The sequence below is a fragment of the Physeter macrocephalus genome, chromosome 19 (assembly GCF_002837175.3).
Source record: "Physeter macrocephalus isolate SW-GA chromosome 19, ASM283717v5, whole genome shotgun sequence".
Classification (NCBI taxonomy): Eukaryota; Metazoa; Chordata; class Mammalia; order Artiodactyla; family Physeteridae; genus Physeter; species Physeter macrocephalus.
In genome coordinates this window covers 28613641-28636383 of record NC_041232.1, presented here as the reverse complement: position 1 = coordinate 28636383, position 22743 = coordinate 28613641, and the positions used below count along the sequence as shown (strand labels likewise).

At 41.0% G+C, this 22743-nt stretch overlaps 1 protein-coding gene across 5 annotated transcripts in view; it reads left to right on the top strand.

Annotated features, from left to right (window-relative positions):
• PTPRM (protein tyrosine phosphatase receptor type M) overlaps positions 1–22743 on the top strand; it is an 805568-nt gene that overhangs the window by 496096 nt on the left and 286729 nt on the right. For all 5 annotated transcript variants that reach the window (XM_028480386.1, XM_028480385.1, XM_028480384.1 and 2 more), the window contains exons 10-11: positions 3128–3329; positions 6313–6415. In XM_028480386.1, the coding sequence (XP_028336187.1) occupies positions 3128–3329; positions 6313–6415 (305 nt within the window). The remainder of the gene's footprint in view (positions 1–3127; positions 3330–6312; positions 6416–22743) is intronic.

Genomic DNA, 22743 nt, shown 5'->3' with positions numbered 1-22743 from the left:
AAGCAAGATGAAAAGACAATCCTCAGAATGGGAGAAAATATTTGCCAACGAAACAACTGACAAAGGATTAATTTCCAAAATTTACAAGCAGCTCATGCAGCTCAATATCAAAAAAACAAACAACCCAATCCAAAAATGGGCTGAAGACCTAAATAGACATTTCTCCAAAGAAGATATACAGATTGCCAACAAACACATGAAAGGATGCTCAACATCACTAATCATTAGAGAAATGCAAATCAAAACTACAATGAGGTATCACCTCACACCAGTCAGAATGGCCATCATCAAAAAACCTACAAACAGTAAATGCTGGAGAGCGTGTGGAGAAAAGGGAAACCTCTTGCACTGTTGGTGGGAATGTAAATTGATACCGCCACTATGGACAACAGTATGGAGGTTCCCCAAAAAACTAAAAGTAGAACTACCATATGACCCAGCAATCCTACTACTGGGCATATACCCTGAGAAAACCATAATTACCCTGAGAAAACCATAATTCAAAAAGAGTCATGTACCACAATGTTCATTGCAGCTCTATTTACAATAGCCAGGACATGAAAGCAACTTAAGTGTCCATTCACAAATGAATGGATAAAGAAGATGTGGCACATATATACAATGGAATATTACCTGAAGAACCTGGGGGCAGGACAGGCATAAAGATGTAGACCTACAGAATGGACTTGAGGATATGGGGAGCAGGAAGGGTAAGCTGGGACAAAGTGAGAGAGTGGCATGGACATATATACACTACCAAATGTAAAATAGATAGCTAGTGGGAATCAGCCACATAGCACAGGGAGATCATCTCAGTGCTTTGTGACCACCTAGAGGGATGGGATAGGGAGGGTGGAAGGGAGGGAGATGCAAGAGGGAGGAGATATGGGGATATATGTATATAGACACAAGAGGGAGGGTATATGGGGATATATGTATACGTATAGCTGATTCACTCTGTGACACAGCAGAAACTAGCACACCATTGTAAAGCAATTATACTCCAATTAAGATGTTAAAAAAAAAGCAAAAGAAAAAAGTTTAGAGAAGAAGGTGTAGGCAAGTCTTAAGCGCAGAGCTCAGAAGTTTGAACTTTGTCCCATACGCATTTGTATCCCATTGAAGTTTTTCATAAGGCCAGTCCTTATGCTAATTAAACTGCATCATCACTGCTGGGTCAGGTCTCCCCTTACCCACCAGACTGCTACCTTCCCCCCCGGCAGGTACCGTGTTTGAATCACCACATGAGACCCCAGCCCAGAGTACAGTGCTTGGCACACAAGAGACGTGCAGTGAAGATGCTGTGAATGAGGGAATTAATAAATTTGGAGGAGCAGTTATGTTGTCACAGCTTAGATCTGCCTTCTCTACCTCTTCTCTGGAGCTCTCAGGATGGAGTTCAAAGTGCGCAGCTAAGCGCAAAGCAGTGACGTTGAAGTCCCCCGACAGCAGCTGCTGGTGGATATGGTCTTGTTTCTTGACTCAGAGGAACCTCGTGAGGGAAGCCCACGAGAGGGTTAACAGCAGATCTGCTGCCTGACTCTGATGGTGTCATGCACGGCGGTGATTAATATATACAGCAAACATTTTCTTGCCAAAGCGTAGTTGACTCAATCTAAATATCCTTTCAGAGAGGTCTCCTTAATTATAATGACATGCTATAAATATAAGAAGAAAGAATGTCAATTATCACTTGGTATAATAACAGTGTTAGTGTTCATGCACATAAATTATCAGTAACTTTAACCTATCTAAAGTCAAGAAAAGTGCTCAGTTTTGCAATTTAAAACTTTTGAATATGCCACATTTTAAAATTATGCCATTACAAAGAGGAAAAGTTAGTAATCACCCCTAAAATGCATGTTCTTGAAGAGTTGATGAACTACTTAGGGTGAAATTTTTTAAAACATCATTTGAAAGGGCAAAATTTAAAGACACCTATGTTATATTTATTTTCACACAATCCAGACTCATCCAGGGTGATTTGAACACCCGTCACGTGGCAAACATAAAGTTTCCAGAATTGCACTGTGTCCAAAATGGAAACTCCTAGTTTCCATACGGAGCAATTTAAATTTAAATTTTAGTTAATTAAAATAAAATGACTCACAGACATAGAAGAGATACTTACAGTTACCAAAGGGGGAAGGGAGGGAGGGATAAATCAGGAGTTTAGGATGAACATATACGCACTACTATATATAAAATAGATAACACACGAGGACCTACTATATAGCACAGGGAACTATACTCAGTATCTTGTAATAACCTATAATGGAAAAGAATCTGGAAAACAATATGTATATATGTATGTATAATCATACAATCACTTTGCTGTATACCTGAAACTAACACAACATTGTAAATCAAGTAACTTCAATTTTTTTAAATGATTTTAAAAAATAATAATAAAATGAAATAAATTTTTCAGTTCTGCAGTCTCACCGGCCATGTTTCTAGTGCTCTGTGGCCCCTGGTTAGGGGCCACCACATTGAATAGTGCAGAATAGAACATTCCCATCCTGACAGTCCTATTGGACAGCATTGCTCTAAAGAAAAATGTAAACAGGACACGTCGCAACTACCACAGTCACAGCATTAAGGGCTACTGACACGCATCTAGGATTGATTTTTGGAGCAGGTATCTTTGCCCACATTAAGGAAAACACATAAAAGTGCCCTTGTTCCCAGCATACGATAATCCTATTCAGGGCAAAATCAGACTCTGGCCCCTGGATGAGAGATGAGGCCTTCCCCTTGTCGGGTCCTTATCTGTTTGAGCTGGTTGTCTATTTTGTTATTTTGTTTTAAGCCAGCTGTAATGTAGTTTTCCAACAAGACACTTCGAAAGCAAACAACTTCAAGGTATTAGTTTAAACCTGAACTCGTTCTTTATGTTCTAATCTACTGGCTTTCAGTTCCTCTGTCTGTAAAAGTAATAACTCATCACAGTTTTGGCTGAGTTCCTGTGCCCGTTCACTGGATCCAGGATTTGAAGAGTCTAGGGGAGCAGGAGAGCTTATCATAAAGCATCTGACAGTGCATACATCAGGAGGGCTTATTGGATAAAGATGCAGTCTCGGTCGATCTGCCTCAGGTATTTCATCACATCCATCTTCTCTTACAGATCACCTACAAGGCAGTCAGTTCCTTTGACCCAGAAATAGATCTATCCAATCAAAGTGGAAGAGTTTCAAAACTGGGAAATGAAACCCACTTTCTGTTTTTCGGACTGTATCCGGGAACCACATACTCCTTCACCATCCGAGCTAGCACGGCTAAGGGTTTTGGACCCCCGGCAACAAATCAGTTCACCACCAAAATATCAGGTATCGTACATTCATGAGCTGTGTCTTTTATCAGAAGCAGCATTTGGGTACTTTCTCATTCCCATTGTCAAGTCTGCAGAGCTCACCCAAACGTACACGTAAATTCATATTTTTGTAAGTATGAAAATCGGACTCATGGAATTCAATAAAACGCTGCAAATGTTTATCATTTGGGAGCGTCAGATCGTCGTCCTGCATCAGGAGGTAGGTACTGTTTTAAGAGTCTGTGTCAGAGAACTCAGACATGAGCGGAAGATGCTGTTCCCAGCACTCTCAGCCCTTCACGGTCCCAAGTTCCCAGAGCAGCAGTGTCGGGAAAGTCTCCATAGCGAGGTCTCTCACAACGGAGTGCTCAGCAGAAAGGCAGCGTTATGTGGAGTCCCTTCCAGAAGGCTCAGCCTTCCGTGGGACCTTCACTGTTAGTAGTTTCACGTCCTCAAGAGAGAGGCTACTACAGAGGGGTGGCGCCAAGCACTTACATCCACCAGCTTGTTTCTTATAGAGACTCAATTACACCATCCAACAAAGGACATAATTTGGGAAATATTTCTGGGCATGTGCAACTGTGCAGAAAATGTCTTTGTGCTTCAGACTAGAGGAAATGGAGTTGCCATCTGGTGTGGGATATGCAGTTCCAGGAGACGTTTTTCCTTTTCCATGTTTTCCCCTTTGGATCTGAGTAGGGCAGTATTTGAGTTTGGGCTGTGACTGTTTTGGTTGGGGGTAGAAGAGCAGGAGGCAGGTGATGGAGTAACTTCTCATCAGTCAGGATCAGCTAAGTAATATTTAGCCTGATTTTTATATCTGTTGTCCCTCATCCCTAGTTCTGTGAGAGATTTTCTTTAGGACTGAAGGAAGGGAAGGAAATACAACACAAGTACTCTAAGTACTAGGTTTTGAGGGAGGAGTGAGGTTTGGAATTTTGTTTTTAAGCAATTATAACTTAAGGGATAACTTTGCATTGTGTAAGATTTAATTTATGAGCACAAACTTAACTTGAAATTTAATAGACACTTGATGTTTGATATAAGACATTAGCTTATAAAAACAACATGGAGAGTTGGAAAAGAGAAAGGTACTTCAGAGGTTAGGAAAATGACATAAGTTGTACAGATGCCTGAGTAGAAAGACCAGTGGGCCTGGAATCAGAAAATATGAGTTCTAGTTATAATTTTTCCCAGTGCTTCTTGTCTGATCTTTTTTTTTTTTTTTTTTGCGGTACGCAGGCCTCTCACTGTTGTGGCCTCTCCCGTTGCGGAGCACAGGCTCCGGACGCGCAGGCTCAGCGGCCATGGCTCACGGGCCCAGCCGCTCCGCGGCATGTGGGATCTTCCCGGACCGGGGCACGAACCCGTGTCCCCTGCATCGGCAGGCAGGCTCTCACCCACTGCGCCACCAGGGAAGCCCTCTGATCTTGATCAAGTGAATTTACCCCTGGATGTAAATTAAGATGATATTATCTGTTTAAAGAGGTAATGTGTGCCAATGCACATACCTCCAAGCCCCTTTTTTGGTAATTTCTCCCTCTGGAAACCATATTTCAAAGATTATTATCTTAAAGAGGCTATTCTTTTAGAAAAAATAATTCATTTTTACCATTTGTATTAGGTAAAAATTCTGGTTGGTGTGAGTCTGGCCGCTCTTAGCCCACCAAGTTCAACAGTTCTATCCCAAAGCAAAGCCAGCTGACATTTTAGTTAGCCTGCAAAGGCTCATCAAGAATAACTATTTGATTTTTATGGTTCAAAGAAATTACGGATTCTGGGCCCCTATTTTCTACTTCCGTGGACCTCAGAGAACTACTCTCTATCCAAAATGTAGTTCTGTGTTATGAACTGGAGTTAATTTTTAACAGAATTAGAGCTAATTTTAATGCTGAGAAGATCCAATGAATGGACCTGAGCTATAACCCATGTCTTTTACATAAAAGCTTCTTGTATGTGAGATTTAAAAAACGATACTCGCCAAACTGGCCTCTACTGTCCTTATCAGGGACCCAACCGGAGGGCCTTACAAAGGCCGGTGCCTGTGTGGCCAGCGTCACAGCCTTCGTGCAGCGATGTCTCTTGTGCACCGTGATGACAGTATTACCGAAGAGCTGTTATCTTCTAGTAACGAGCTGAACAATCTAGAAAGCAAAGACTGCCAGGAAATGGCCTTGGAAATGGGATCCGCACTGGGAAGAGGGCTGACATTTGTAGAACTAGATTTCCCCATCTCTCTTTATCTGTTATCTCTTTGAGTTCCCATTATAACCCTGGAGGGTAATTTCTCCTATTTTGATAGATGAGTTAACTGAAGCTTCAGAGATAATTACCATGCCTAAGCTCTCATGCTGGTCGAAACAAAAGGCAACAGAAAGTCAAACCCAAGCCTTTCTCACTTCAACTCAGTATCTTTTCCGCGGTTGTGCTTTCCCAGAGAGCCCACCGGTGGTCACTAGGTCCAGCCAAGCCCTCTGACTCCTAAGGACCTCTTCAAATCTCTGGGTAGATATTTGGTACACAAGAAACCTTGACTTAGATGGGAGAACTGAAATGATCAGTTTTATTATCCTAGTAATTATTTCTTAAATTTGCATTTAATATTTTAAGAAAAGCATATGTACAGAAAAGCACACAAATTAAATTTATTTTACAATTTACAGTTTAATTACAGTGATGTACATGTATGGATGAATGTAATGGCTACACCCATTTAGCGAGAATCCAAATTGAGAAACAGTATTACTAACACCTCCTAAGCCCCTCTCGTGCCCCCTCCCAGGTTAAACTCAAGACCAAAGTCAACACATGATGGTTTTAACAGCTGTCCCTGATGTTCAGGGTTGGGTAGATATGTAAAGGCTGTTCGTGTTTGGTTCACAGAGGCAATTTAAACTAAGTGTGCTGTGTTTTTAATGCTCATTGTAAATGAAAGTAGAAAGGAAACGGAAAAGACAAACCAGAAATCATGAGTCTCCTATCTCATGCGTCTTCCCCAGCACCCTCCATGCCGGCTTATGAACTTGAGACACCCTTGAATCAAACCGACAACACGGTGACGGTCCTGCTGAAGCCTGCACACAGCCGAGGCGCACCTGTCAGGTACCAAGCGGAGAAGGGGTGGTTTTAGGTGAAAACTGAAGTCAAGTCTCACATGTGTTTTCTGGGAATTTGCTACAGGCCTCGGTCAAACCCATATCCTTATGAACTCTAATTAAAAGAAAGGGCTGAGGGGAAGGAAAGGGTTTTGATGTGGGGTGATCAAGTATTGTGTAGAGTTTGATTCTGATGCAAGTGGGTTGTTCTTTGAAAATAAGGAAAAAAAAAACCCAGTCCTTTGAAGTGGCTTTACTCCTACAAGGTAATTGCTCCCTGCAATTTAGTTACCCAAGGTCAGGTGAGCCCTATTCCTTAAATGGACTTTCGTGGAGTGCTTTTGTTTGTTTTGTTTACATGGAGTTTTAAGTCCTTAACCTTTAGTAAATTGGCTAATCTCTCAATTGAATATGTGGTGTATAACTATTTTTTTTTAAAGAAACAGGTGATTGGAAAGATGATTGTGAAGTCTTTATTTGAACAGATTTAAGTTTATTACCATGATGTAGGCCTCATTTCTCATCGTGTGATGATTTATATAGCTAAGAAATTACAAAGTATAACTTTTACTGTGAATGGATAAAATAAATTTATTCTTCGTAGGAAGGAGCAAAGGAATGCCTGAATAACTCTTGAGTATGAACTTGTCATAAGCTCATTAATCTATATAAATGAAATTTCTACTTGTTTCAGAGGGATTCAGATATTTTGTACTAACAGAGTAGATTCCCTTGAAAATAACCTATTCCTTTGAGTAGCGTTCTCCAAGGAAACATTTACATTCACAATTAAGGCTACAGGGCCGGGGGTGGGGTTCCTTTCCCTGTGCCTTTTGTAGAATTTTATTTCATTAACCTTTTGAAACCTGGCCTCTCTTTGATCACGTTTTCACTACAGTATCCAAGGCGGATCCATTGGACTTCTTTCTGCCTGATAAGATATGTAAGTTTCAGTTCACAGACTCAAGATGAAAAACAGACAAGCATTAGTTGATAGAGAATTCACATTAGGGTAGAATCACAGAAACTTTTATTTGAAAACCCTGCAAAATGATATGAAACAAGTTTTAGTTTGCTGACTTACTCAAAGTAGTAGCCCATGTAAGGGATTTCGGATCGCCACTCATAGGTGCAGTAAGTGAGAACACTCTGAAATATGTAAAAGCTCTGTTCCAGGTGTAAGATATTATTTCTGCAAGAAAAGCGATGCCACTGACACTGCCCAGGCCCTTTGGGTTGATTTGTTTGGCACTGAGGGGTTGCACGAACTGAATGACCCCAGGCTCACCCTCATTGGATGGCTGTCCAAGACCCAAGTGTACCTATGGCCACGGGTCTGACTTTTTCATTCCAGAAAGCTGAATTATTATTAAATGAAAATTGACGCTCTAACCGTGGCCTTGAGAACATCGTTTGTTTCTGACCAATTTGAGTTGCCCAGACTCAGCAAAACAGGCCGTTAGGACAGGAGTCCAGGTTCTACCGCAGAGGCATCTCGATGAAATGAGAGGGTAGAGGTCATTCACTTTCAGAGCCTCCAAACTGAAGGAAGCTGAAACCCTAACCATTTCTCCAACACTCTACTTTATTCTCATAAAAACTCCTTTCACACATTTTCTATTCTTGTTGCTTCTTTCCTTCTAACCCTTTCAGTTGGATTGCCATCCTCATCTTTGTATAGATCTTTCCAAGTCTAAGTTTTCAAATAACATTTCTTTGGGCAATCCATGTTAGTCCTGTCCCCAGAAACGCTTTTCTTATCCTTTTAAAGTGTCAGTTGTGTCCCAAACGACTACTCATATTTTCCATCATCTGCCTTGCTAAGGCACGGTTTTGTTCTTTTCCTTTACACCTTTCTAGTTGTTTTTGGAGACTTTGAAGCCTCACTACTTAGTTAGTTGTAGACATCCTCAGGCGTTTTATTCTTATGTCTATAAAAATACAAATTCAGATGCTGGTCAGGGTGTCTAAAACGCAGGTCTCACATCATTTCATCAGGCGCAGCTCTAACTCTGTGAAGATTGCAGTTTATCATGTCACATGCTCTTTCACACCTGTCATACTGCCTGATTTTCCAAGTTCAGCACTGCTTTGCTTTTCTGAAACATCATCTTGTTACTGGCTAAGCATTCCTGGAATTGGCTGGGGTCATTTTGCATTCTGCCTCTATGATGCCCTCTTCTACAAAATGTTAGCAGCTTGAAATGAACAAATTTACTATCTCTATCCATCGTGGAAATCTACAATGCTAGAATCAAGATCAATTCTTGTGGCAAACAGTTCAATAAGCGTTACAGGGAAATCCACTACAGATGCCACCTTTACTGGAAGGATGCTTGTCTTAAATGGGTAAATTTTATTGGCACAAATTTGAGAGAGGAAATTATCTCAAACTCACCTGTCAAAAAGATTTTTTTTTTGAGAAAAGTGAATATTCTCTTCAAAGGATTCATTATTATAGTACAGCATAATGGGACTGATTATCTATTGAGTAGATGGAAGACCAATATATCTAGAAAGACTAGATTGGGAAAAAAATGTCCATAATACTCTCAATCTAAATGGGGTATATGAAAATTTTCAATTTCATTTAATGTTTAGAGAAATAAGAACTCTGATTAGGGACTCATAGGGACCTAAAATATAAAACCATAATGTAGATTGAAACATTTGAACACATCTGGAAATTTGCAAAATGCACATGTAATCAACTGCAATACAAGAAAGCTTTTCCCAAATGGTAAGATAAATACTAGAAGAAGAAATGGAATTGAACATCTGTTGGCTTTCCTGGATTTTGCACAGAATTATGTGTTCAAAAATACTGTCATTGTGTGATTGCAAAAAACCCATTCTTTTGATTGATTTGATTTTTCTTTAATCCATATTCATTGGTGTTGAAAATTTAGTCATACTTCACTGAGGCACTTTAATAAATGAGGTGCTTGTATACTGATTCCACTACAAACACTCAGCTTGGTTAATGCAGATTCTTGAAATTTCACTAAACTCTCAATGTAAATGATTGTTGTCTTTTTATCGATCAGTGCATCAGCTCTGTCACATAAAATTATTTAAATCCTGAGATGGCCGGTAAGAACACAAATTCCATCATTCCAGCCAGTAAACTAGCACCTAGGACAGAATTTTAATGTCTGTTCATGGATTCAATTTTTTTTCTTTAATAAGACAGGGAAAAGCTTAATTTTCTTTTACTCATTTAGAATCACCTCATTTCTCTCTCTTCTTCTCTCCACTGTTTATTACATGCAGACAAAGTCCAACAGAGAAAACCCTAATAATTTGACAGTAAAAGAGCAACTCTAAAAAAAAAAAAAAAGAGCAACTCTAAATAAAGAATGAGTTTTACACTAACTGTGGTGCTTTTCTTGCACTAACAAAAATTCTGTCTGTGATTTTACTCTTGTGATGTATGTCTTTATATATAATCTGCTGTGTGCAGTAACCCTCATTAATGATGTTTTATACCTTCTAATGGGCTGTAGCTTGAGACTCAATCACGTTTTTGTAATTCAAATGACTCTCATTTTTGTTCCTTAGGCATTGTTGCTTTAATTTGTTCATAAATGTTTTGGAGCTCGGTGTCTTCTTAATTAAAACTCAGTGCTTGAATATGTTAACTAATTAAATATTTTGATATTCATTTCAGTGGAATGTTCAAAGATTACCAAATCATTCTTTGATTCGTTCATTCAGGAGAAACTGTTGAGTGGGGAAAACATCTATTACAGTTGTGTGCCTACAGGGAGGGATGGAAGGAGGGCAGTAATCACAGCAACAACCAAAACATTAACACCGAGGCTGAACCATGTGAATATAATTTTAATTCATGGCACCCACTTTATTCTAATAGTAAAGTAGTCCAGATTATTTCTTTTTAATTTTATTGAAGTATGGTTGATTTCCAATATTGTGTTTAATTTCTGCTGTACAGCAAAGTGACTCAGTTATACATGTATATAATTTTTCATATTCTTTTCCATTATGGTTTATCTCAGGATATTGAATATAGTTCCCTGTGATATACAGTAGGACCTTGTTTATTTATCCTGTATATAAGAGTTCGCATCTGCTTATCCCAACCTCCCAGTCCTTCCCTCCCCCTTGGCAACCACAAGTCTGTTTTCTATGTCTGTGAGTCTGTTTCTGTTTCATAGATATGTTCATTTGTGTCGTATTTTAGATTCCACATATAAGTGATATCATATGGTATTTGTCTTTCTTGTTCTGATTTACTTCGCTTAGTATGATAATCTCTAGGACCGTCCATATTGCTGCAAATGGCATTATTTCATTCTTTTTTATGGCTGAGTAATATTCATATATATATACACACACACCATCTCCTCTTTATCCATTCATCTGTCGATGGACATTTAGGTTGTTTCCATGTCTTTAGCCCCGATTATTTTAATGCTGTGCATTGGCAGTCATTGGTGACTTATACTGTGGCTATCCTCTAAGTTGAATGCTTCCTCAACAGTTATGTTTAAAAAGCAATTTGTGAATAGTTTCTGTTGCTGAGAATCAGGGCCAAAATCTTAAAGCAAATAGGAACTTCACTACCTTATGAATGGGGAAGAGAGGAGGCATAAGGAATGGAAGACATATTTTGCCTAACTTTTTTCAACAACGTGTCCTAGGTAAGTAAGGTTTCAAATGAGATAGGAAATATTTCTTGTTAGTAAAAAGCAAGCATAAATGCTTTATTCATCCAAAACCCTCTGATTTAAAAACAAAAAGACTTGTATCATGTAACACCTGCAGTTTCATATATAAGTCAAGAATTTGTTTATTTTTATATACTATGTCCAGATTTTTATTAAACTGATCTTGCCTTGAATTTGCTCTCATGGTAGACTGCAAATGTGTGCTATTTTCATTTACTCCTAACATTTTTTTCCTTATGCTGCTTTGTTTTACGTGGTAAAGTAGGAAACGTTCTGATATTAAAGCGGCATTGTTAACTTCAATATTTCTTGATTTATTCAAATTACTCATCAAATATTCTTTTGTAACAAATTAGACAGAAAATGAAAAATGCATTAAAGGATGCTATTTTCCTCATTATAGAGCTCTTTGTCTTTTGAAAAATCCACTCTTAATCTTAGAAGAAGGTGAAGGACAAGTTTTCATTCCATTGAGGATAAATAGGCAGTAAAGCAATTGTATTTATTTTAAGAAAATGTGTTATATTTCTCACACATGTTCCATTTGATCCTGGAACTGTATGGGAAACGAGCTTTATTCTCTTTGTGGGCCTGCACTCGTGTCCCCAAGCTGGGTATCACACAGCAGTTTTTGTTAAAGGGACTCAGCATGAGAGTGCCAGGGAGTCTGTGACACTTGCCAACTCGGATGGGACAGTGAAACTAACCTTTGTCAGTAAAAGAAAGGAAGGAGATCATTATTACTAATGAAAGATAGGACATAATCATGCATTTTGTTCCAACAAGTTTCCTATTTTAGGAATTACAATTGTTGGCATATGATTGTCTACGGTTTAGAAGTTTGATGTTAGGAAGTATGGACCAGATTCTTTTTACATTTTTTTTTTACAGCAGCAGCAATCTATGTGATTGTCTCCCATTTCTAAGTCCCAGGAAAGACATTATCACTGCATTGTCACCACCTTCTTGGACACCCCTTTCTCTTCTGCTTCATGCAAGGAGCCTTTGAGCATTTCAACATTATAGGGTTCTTGTGAGGATTAAATGAGGTACTGTTTTCCAAATAGTACTTCAAACCGTACTTCGCACACACTAAATGCTACATAAGTGTTTCTTCTTGCTCTGGCACCCTTCAGACTGTAGCAGTAGGTGGTTCTCATTGTTTCTTTTCACACGACCAGCCCTGGGCCTCTACCTTTTCCTTTGTTTGTCTCATTCTCTTCAAATCTGCTTTCACGAAAAATCTAATTTGACATGAAAAATAAATTAAGAATTTAATAAGTGTGTCTATCAATAAAATCCTAAATAGAATTCCTATAAGTTCTAATGTCTCTACTGCATTTTAAATTTTGATTGCCTCTGGTTACCTATTTATTTATGCATTTGCAAGTTTTGAGGAACTGATACTATAAGTAGGTAATGAACTCTCCCCCAACCCCAGTTCTGTACAACAGCTCTTTAGAAAGGTTAGGTGTTTCCATGTTGACCCCTGAGTTATTAGCTAATTATGGTCTTTATCAGCTCTACACTTAAGTTTATGAATAAACTTAAGCATAAAACAAAAGGAAACCAATCTTCTGTTTAGAACCACTCTAAAAGTAAAGTTTGCAACGTGCCATACCAACGAAGAGTCCATGAGACAAGTAACTTGCTTGACTCAATGGGGTCTGTTGTTTTCTCCACCCTTGAAGAATCTGCTCCTCCTTTCACTTTCTTAAAAGAAAGGTATCTGTTATTCAAGTACCATTTTATAGTCATTCAATCATTATGATTATATTAGAATTTATTCTCCAGATTCTAAAAATTGTCCCCTTTTTTTGAATTTTATTTTATTCTATTTTTCTGTACAGCAGGTTCTTATTAGTTATCTATTTTATACATATTAGTGTATACATGTCAATCCCAGTCTCCCAGTTCATCCCACCACCACCCCACCTCCACTTTCCCCCCTTGGTGTCCATACGTTTGTTCTCTACATCTGTGTCTTTATAAAAATTGCCCTTTAATCAGAATAGTTTTATCTATTAGTTTGATCTTGGCTCAGAGGAACCAGTTAAATAGCGATTTGCAAACATTTTATTATTTATCCATAAAAAAATTTATCTCTTTATATTATTTTCTTGCTGGATGAAAAAAAAAACTATAGTGTAAAACCTTACAATGCAAAGTTTACCTTAAGATCCAAAGATTCTGTAATTTAAAAGTAGCTTCAGGGACTTCCCTGGTGGCGCAGTGGTTAAGAATCCGCCTGCCAATGCAGGGGACACGGGTTTGAGCCCTGGCTCAGGAAGATACCACATGCCGCGGAGCAACTAAGCCCGTGTGCCAGAACTACTGAGGCTGCACTCTAGTGCCAGAGAGCCACAACTACTGAGCCGGCGCTCCGCAACTACTGAAGCCTGTGCGCCTAGAGCCCGTGTTCCACAACAAGAGAAGCCACCACAATGAGAAGCACGTGCACCGCAACGAAGAGTAGCCCCTGCCCACCGCAACTAGAGAAAAGCCAGAAAGCCTGCGTGCAGCAACAAAGACCCAAGGCAGCCAAAAAAAAAAAAGTAGCTTCATTTTAAATTAACCTGTTATAAATCAATGTATAATGTTCAGATCTACCCAGTACTTTGCTCTAAATTAATTGGAAACTACTGAATCTATCAATAATGAATAAGCAAGATCATTACGGCCTAAAAGATAAGACAGTATCAGGTGTCACGCATGGTCTTTTGGATAGGCAGAATCAGTCTTCCATCCTTTGACATAGGCAGGAAACTCTTCTAATATTCAAATAATTACTCTGATTATGCATCACATGAATAGCGGACCTAACTTTCTAAAATGACTCCCATGATACAGGGAAAGAACATACTCTTTGGAGTAAATAAACCCAGTTTCAAATCCCAGCTCTCTCAACGACTATCTATGTGATGGTTGCAAATCTCTTAACATCTCTGAGCCTCAGGCCACTCATCTTTCCAAAGCAAGGGGTGACGCCACGTTAGCTCACGGAGCTGCTGTTGGGGTTACATTGACGCAGTAGACACTAGGTTCCGAGCACTGTGTGACTCCCTGGGGATCCAGAGGGGCCTGTCGTGGGCTCTGTTCTCCAGGGGCTTGCAGTCTAGACACATGAGCCCAGCATGTGCTCTGGTCCCCTGTCTCGGGTGCTGAGGAGCCTGAGGGCGGGGCTGTACCTGGGGGTGAGCGTAAGATTCCAGAGAGGAGCTGGGTCTTGACAGATGGATGTTGCCCACGGGATGTATGTCACATGGAGATAGGAGGTTACGTATGTGGCAGGGACTAAATACTGAGCAAGACAGATGCATCCCAGGAGGGCGGGGAGGACCAAGTTGGCCTGCTCTGGTGATGAGAAGTGTGATATAATTAGAGAGGGGTGGGATGGAGGGATGGGAGAAGCGGAAGGGAGATCAGGGGTAGATTGATTGATTGGGTGACCTTATGCTCCATACCAGGGGGTGGAGATGTATCCCATGGGCAGTGAGCAGCCATTCCAGGGACTTAGGTAAGGAAAAAATGTAGGGAAGATCAGCTGCAGCCGTGGAGGGTGGGTTAGTGGGACGGGGCATAGGACAGGTGTGCAGGTGTTCCTTTTCATCCGCCCAGTTAAGGTATCACTAACCCTTAGGGAAGGGATCTTGTACATGTCAAATGCTGATTTTCATTAGAAATGGGACTTAGGGGAACCAGAAACATTTAGTTCTTTTAGAAGAAAAAAAGAGAACGTATAGCCTAATCAAAGTGATTGGTGACGTTAACTGTTTAAAGTATTGTTAAAGTGCATACTAGGACACTCAAAATTGAAAAACCAGCTCAGCCTTGACTCTCTGGTAATTTACTGGAAATTACTAATCATGTGAATATTTTTAAATCCCAATTTTCATAAGCGGTAAAGAGGTGGCATTGTTAGTCCTTCTTGCTCAGAAGAACCTTCTGGACCTTTCTCTTTTTGCTTCTCTCTACCTTCCTTTTACTGTATCACCCTAACCCCTTTGCCCTGAGCCTGTGCTAGGCACTTTGGGGACGATTATGAAACACATTTTGGGGTGTGTTTGCAATGCCCGTGAATGGATGAGACGGTGTCTTAGCTTACTGAAAGAGCGCAAAAGGAGTGACTGCTCCAGGACGCTTAGTGGTTGAGTGTGGCTGACTCTTGGCTGAGGGACAGGGAAGACTCAAGGTTCTGATCACACCGTTTCTCGTTTTTCTCATTCCCATACCCAAAGGAACCCATGCTTGTCCCTGCAAAGATCAATGTCTGAGGTTGGACTACAGGCTACACAAAGGCCCTTGAACGTCATTTACAGTGGAGGCCATACATTATCATACGTGACCGCCTCCCTGGAGGTGAGGTCGGTAGTGCTGGGCACAGTCCCCCCACCCGCCGACCAGGAGCCCAGAAGCCACCTGTCAGGATGGGGAGGCAGACATGCAGGTTGAACTCACTGGCCACTGACAATAGAGAAAGTTACCTCCTGCTTCTTCCCCCGACACCATCTATCTGGACCATCCATAAACATAACAGTGGAATCACTTAAAAGCTGTCTCAGTTGTAAACCCAGAGCCCCAGAAGGTTGCCAATGCCTTGAATTGAACAACTTATGGCCTGAGTGACAAATCTCACTGCTTCTCTGCCATTTGCTCTCAGCAGCTGCTGGGTCTTCCTAATCACGATTACTGATTCCACGGAGTTTAAGGGATGAATTTCTAGAGGTGTTCCGTGCTGAGACTGTTAGCCTTTGGGAGACAGGATCTTGGACATTTTGACAAAGACTAACTGATCCGACTATGGGTGCTTCACTTTCATTTTTTTAAGTGTTACAATCACATAAATACGTGAGAAAAGATGACAAGTTCAAAGAGGCTTATAGTTACTCTTGAGGCAGACAGTGAAAGCCAATCCAGGGAGCTGCTGAGAGCTGTGGGCTTTGGGAGCCAAGGAGCCACTCGGAGAGGACCTGACCACTCTCCTCAGGTGTCAGAACCTCGTGATCCTATGGAGGGGGGCAGCCATGGCCATATAATGAGCACTGTTTCATGTCATTCTCTTCAGCAGAACATGTTCTCAACCAGTGCCTCTAAGTATGTACAGTGTAATTGTTTATGATGAGAACAGCAAAGCACAGGAAAATGCTGATGTGCCTTCTATTTCATCAAAAATTATTTTATTAAGTCTGTTATTACATTGTGCTTGTGATGGTTACCTATATTTGGTTTTCAGTTCCTTAATTTAATTAACAGTCAATTCTTCAATCTGTGAGAGAGTAGAACGATTGGGTAGCAATGTTTGTTTTTTCCATATCGTCGTATCCATTTTGAGCTGTTCCCTGTGTCCTGTTTTTTTTTCATTTCTCTACGTTTCCCTAATAGTGTTTGCCTGTCCAGCGTCAGTGTATTTCCTGCTCAGTGAGAATTGGTAAGAGCTCTCTGAAGTTATTAGTCTCTAGTTAAAATTCTTGCCCTTTATAATATTGCCAAGTGTTATAGGAAATTTGAGGGTTGACATTTGCCTATTATTCATTCATTTGTGCACCAGATATCTATCGAGCATCTTTATTTTCAAGTCACTGTGCTAGGATGGTGATCAAGCTGTGTAGAGAAGTCCAGAGTACACTGAGAGCGTATGACAGAAGGATGAAATCCCAGCAAGGAAATCGGGATGTGCTGTTTCAGCTGAAACTCAATGGAAAAGTAGGAAGTGGCCAATCAGGGGCTGGAAGGCAGGTGTGGGTCCACCAAGGAGAGGAGCAGCCTTTAGAACAGCCTAGGATCAGAGAAAGTAAAGAGACGTAGACAGTGGTCATCCCAGCAAATACAATTAAAACCACACACATAGTAAATGAAGCTTGACCGGCACTCAGGAGTATTAATTAGATTTATGAATTTAATGTTGGAAGTGAGCCTTTTCCTAGGCTACTTATTATGCAAAATGTATGTAAATGTAATAGGAAATGCAAAATGATCACAAAATGATTTTCATAATTTAGCTTCTGGATACCCTTCAGTTCCTCAAACCTGACTAAGTGCGCAATAAATGTTTATTGAATTGAACATCATCTTTTTCCCGTGAGAAGTAATTATCACTGAAACCTTTATAGATAAGAAGCCGAAGGTCTCAAACCTCCTTTGAACTCGTTGGATGTATAAGGAAGAAGAAGGGTTTAAAATTTATATTCTCGGGCTTCCCTGGTGGCGCAGTGGTTGCGCGTCCGCCTGCCGATGCAGGGGAACCGGGTTCGCGCCCCGGTCCGGGAGGATCCCACGTGCCGCGGAGCGGCTGGGCCCGTGAGCCGTGGCCGCTGAGCCTGCGCGTCCGGAGCCTGTGCTCCGCAGCGGGAGAGGCCACAACAGTGAGAGGCCCGAGTACCGGGGGAAAAAAAAAAAAAAAAAAAAAAAATTTATATTCTCATCTCTAAATAAAAGTTAAACACCATGACCCTTCCATAGAGCGCAGAAGCATAAAAAAAAATACCCTACCCTTACCCTTGGATCAATCTTGGTTTTTTTAATAAGAAGAGAAATTCAGAAGGACTACTTCAAATAAGCCATTGGGACAAGTTCAGATTTCATGAGGAACGTCACTAGAACCTTGCACGCCTGTACTGACCCCTTTGCAACTTCTGCTTCTCACCTCTCAGGGTCACTGACACCCTCTCCTTTCTCCTTTGCTCTCCACCATCCCCCCCGTAGGTGGGAAAGGGGGTTGGGAGGTGGGAGAAATGGGCGAAGGGGCATGAACTGTGGGGTGATGGATGGTACCTGGACTTGTCATGGTGGCCCCTCTGTAGTGTATACAGATGTTGAATTATAATGCTATATACCTGAAAGGTATATTAGAATTATATTTTTTAAAAAAAACTGGGAACCATGGAGAATTTTTACAAAGAATTCTCTGAAAACAACTATCATCAAGATCAAATTAAAATGTAATGAAAGCTTAAAATTAATTACTAATTAATTAAAAGAAAAGAACAATTGCATGGACCAGAAGCCTTGGGTTTGCATCTGGGCTGTGTTGTTTACACTACTGTGTGACCTTGGGCATGCTGTGAACTCTGAGTCTTTCTTTAGTTCTGAAATTGGGTCTAACACACGATCTATCCGTTTCACAGCATCATCATGAGGATTAATACAGGCGAAAGTTCTCTGTAAACTGAAGTGCTGAGAAAGGGTAAAACTATAATATCAGGATTTGCTTAACAAAACACACTGACTAGATTGATGTTCAGTTTTTATTCCTTGGTTTTGGTAATATGCTTAAAATTTCTAATCACTACTGCCCTTTAACTTTTATGCCAATATACCGAGATTATCACTTCAGTAGTATCTCTGGGGACCTCCCTGGTGGCGCAGTGGTTGAGAATCCACCTGCCAATGCAGGGGACACGGATTTGAGCCCTGGTCCGGGAAGATCCCACATGCCGCGGAGCAACTAAGCCCATGCGCCACAACTACTGAAGCCTGAGCGCTTAGAGCCCATGCTCCACAGCAAGAGAAGCCACCGCAATGAGAAACCCGCACACCGTAACGAAGAGTAGCCCCTGCTCGCCACAACTAGAGAAAAGCCCGCGTGCAGCAATGAAGACCCAATGCAGCCATAAATAAATAAACAAAAACAAATAAATTTATATTAAAAAAATAGTGTCTGTATTCTAAAGGAAACCCATACTTTGACAATAAGTTTATGGTCGTTGTAAGAAATATGTGCAGTCATTCTGTAAAATCATCAGAGTTTTAGAAGACCTACTGTTCCAATCCAAGCCCCACAGAGAGGAGAAAGCGCTGCTGGTTGGAGTAGTTACAAACAAGGGCTCTTTCCCGGGAACGAAGGTGCAGAGGTGTTCAGAAACATCAAATATGCAGCCAACCACAGCATGGAGTTTGGTGACCCGGGGTTTAAATCCTAGTGCTTGTTGGCCCTGTAATCTCGGGCAAGTGATACTTTTCTGTCTCATTTTCTTCCTCAGTTAGTTGTGAGTGATAATATCTACCTCAGAGGGCTGCTAGGAGGTGAATGACAGTAAGCAAAGCAGTCAGGACAGCATCTAACACAGACATTATCAGCTCAATATAGGAAAGCTTTTCTTATTTATTGTTGACTCTATTCTGGTCTGTAAAGATGGCAGCACCTTGTAGATAACTTGGTAGCCTCTTTTCTTATGCCTGTGTCATAGGAAAGTTTCTAAGTCCCAGTATAATACTTCTGAACCTCAGTTATGATCTGACAGGAATAATAATTATGATAATAAAAAAATGAAGAATTGTTGTTACTTGGCTTGAGTAGCTATAATGTGGCAGTCCCATGCTTGGTCCTTTATGAAATTATTTCTAATCATCCAGAGCAGAGTTCCTGGTCAGATGCCAGCACTCTGTGTACAGATATAGGAACTGAGGTCTGGTGGGATTAACAGTCAGCCATGCTCTCCCTGTGCAACAGTGCATGGCCTGCAAGGCCCCTCCCAGGAGCCATACCCACCACAGACATCGTCGCTACAGAATCTCTCTGGAACCAATGTGGTTACACCTTCCTTTGCAGACATGGGCTTTTCTGCAAATTAATATCCTTTCTTTATTGTCTCTTCCAGTGTTAAGAAAATATATAATGCCTTTGTTTTTAGATTATGATCCTCGCAGTCTTTGGGGTTTATCTCTAATACTTCATTCTTAGAAGTTAGAAGCAGGGTTTTTTTGTTTTGGTTTTCTTCATTATTTCTTCATTTTTGTTTTTAAACTAAGATTTCCTTTTTATTTTTTTGGTCAAGCCTAACTCCCATCAAAATCTGCTCAATGTTTACTAGCAAAATTTTGAGTACTTGAAGGACTTGGGTTAAACAGCTTTGTCTTAGTGTATTGGAGTGTTTTAATCAAATTCATCAGTCTTTTTTTGTTGATATGTATGTTCTTTTTCATATTACCGTGTTATTAGTCTCCGGAGAATAAAGAAAGAAAATACCAATTCTTTTGAAATGCTTATTAATAGTTTTTTTTTTAAATTGTTCCCTCTTCTTTATTGAAGAATTGTAAACTGCAAGACTATCTTAAACCTTTGGGGCTAAAGGTTCTTTTGTCACAGTTCTGGAACCTTTTGAAAAGGTTCTATCCATTGCTAAAATTGTTTAAGGAAAAGAGCTCTAAATACCTGACTTCCAACCTAAAATTTTTCCTTTTTTCACTGGTACACATAGTCACAAAAACCAAAATGTCATTTAGCAGTAAAACTTCAGTTTTATATTACTATATTGGCTCGGTTTTTTAATGAGTTATTGTAGCTGAATTGCTACAGAGTGTGTTCACAAAAGGTACTAAATCCCTTATTACCACTGCCACCACCCTTCCCCCACCTGATCTTAGGTGACTTTTATTGTATTAAAAAATAATACTCTGGATTCCTTTACTGCCAGGAAACAAAGATCATTTTTATTAAAGTTGCTTTTAGGATGACAGTGTCAGTCATCTCTTTGAAAATTCATTTTGGAAACTAAGTTTGTTCTTCCAGAACCCTTGAAAAGAAGCCTGAAAAATTGCAGGGGAAGATAATAATAATAGAGTAGATGTATTTGAGCAGTTATACTGTGAAACTTAATTTAACTTTTCCTCAAACTCCATTTCAAACTTGCTCTTGTGCATGAAAATATACTGTCTCGCTTTCCTTCCCTCATGTCTCAGATTTTCTTTTTCTTCAACATAATCCCCTCCGAAGGATTCTGTGTAGGAGATCAGAGCTCCAGTCTGATGCTCCGGGACCTGCAGGGCAGGTGCACAGGCCTTGCTCAGGGCCTTCTCTGCAGAAGGCCGGGCCAGGGGCCACTGGCCTGGGAAGGGTGCAAGGGGCTCCCCCTGTCAAATTCTACCACCACTGCCCCCCAAACAACCAACACATCTGTAATATTTTGACTTCACCTTAATGATTAAAATGGAGAGCAAATGAAATACTAAAACTGAGAGATGATGGCTCTTGTAACCTGCGGCGTGATTAGAGAAGGCAGACAAAGGAGTTCCAGGTTTGCCTGGCAGGCACCTGTGGGGAGGTGGAGGGGAGCAGGGACCGAGGCTCTGCGTGTTTGCAGGCTGCTCTCCCTGCCCTCCCCCAGGGAGCAATCTACCTGGTTCTTATTCCTCACCTCGGGCATCCCAGCGGTATGGGAGTCAGCAACCAGCCCTGCTTGTCATGCCCTGCAGCATCCTTCTGCCAGGAGCTGGGCAGTATGGAAACTGTGAGGAAAACCCTGGCACTCCTGGGGTTCCTCTCCGGGAAACTCGGGCACTCTCGGGACAGGCCTGCTGGGGCCCTGGCAGGCGTCTGAGCCAGAGCCCGGCCATTACCCTCAGTGTTTGGTCCTGTTGATGAAGGATCCTCATGCCTCTCGGGAGTCTGATGGGAGACTTGTTGAGACTTGGGTGGGTCTTTGTTGGCACAGGTGGTCGTAGTGAATGGAGATTGCATTGGGAATCCAAAGACGTGAGCTTTTTGTTTGTTGTCATTGCTTTGTCTCTAATTTGGGGGGAAAGTTGATGGCTGTAGGTAGCACAGGACAGTCTGCAGGCGTCACCAACGGTAGGAGCGTTTGGGCACTAGGTCCAGGCCAGATGTCCTCGGGGAAGCTGATGCCACAAGAGATGTTTTTTTTTTCAATAGATCTTTGTTGGAGTATAATTGCTTTACAGTACCGTGTTAGTTTCTGTTGTACACCAAAGTGAATCAGCCGTATGCATACACATGTCCCCATATCCCCTCCCTCTTCAGGCTCCCTCCCACCCTCCCTATCCCACCCCTCTAGGTGGTCACAAAGCACCGAGCTGATCTCCCTGTGCTATGTGGCTGCTTCCCACTAGCTATTTTACGTTCGGTAGTGTGTATACGTCGATGCTGCTCTCACTTCGCCCCAGCTTCCCCCTCCGCGCCCCTGTGTCCTCAAGTCCACTGTAGACACTGACACTCCCCCTCTGTACCCTTTTCACTCTGTACAAACCTCTGTCAGCATCTTGTCCCAGTTCTTTGTTGGAGGGACCTGTTTCTAACACCCCGAGAACGGGGACAGTGTGGACTTCATTCCTCTTTTTCTTCTTCCCTTGTGCCTGGCACAAGGCTTGATATGTGATAAATATCGTAGAAAATGAGGAAATATGAATAAAATAGTTTTCTTCTCACTTGTTGATGTCACAGCTTGCCCTGATCTTGTACCAGGGATTATAAAATATCAGAGCTGGAAAGGACCTTAGTGGTCAGGGCATGATTTGGTGGCAGTGCCGGACCCAGTCACCTGGGCATGGGGCTCCCAGTTCACTGTGCTCTCAGCGGCACCCCCTTCGGGATGGTGGCATTTGTATTCTGGCTCACCTGGCCTGCACTACTGCTACTTTTAGGGACTGCAAGATTCTGACTTGAGTATAATAATGAAGATATTTAGTATGGCTTTGATAGTATTTGATTTTTCTAGTTTTATTCAAATCCCTAGAGCTGTTTAAGAAAAACAAGCTTTAAAAATAGTAGCAGACCTTGAGTTATAATTTTTATAGTCATGCATTTGTTATGAAATTGTGATGATTAAATTATGACAAACGTAACTGAAATGAAATGTGCAAAGGAAAACGTCTTCACTTGTTAAAAGGAGAAGTCACTCTTAAAGATGTT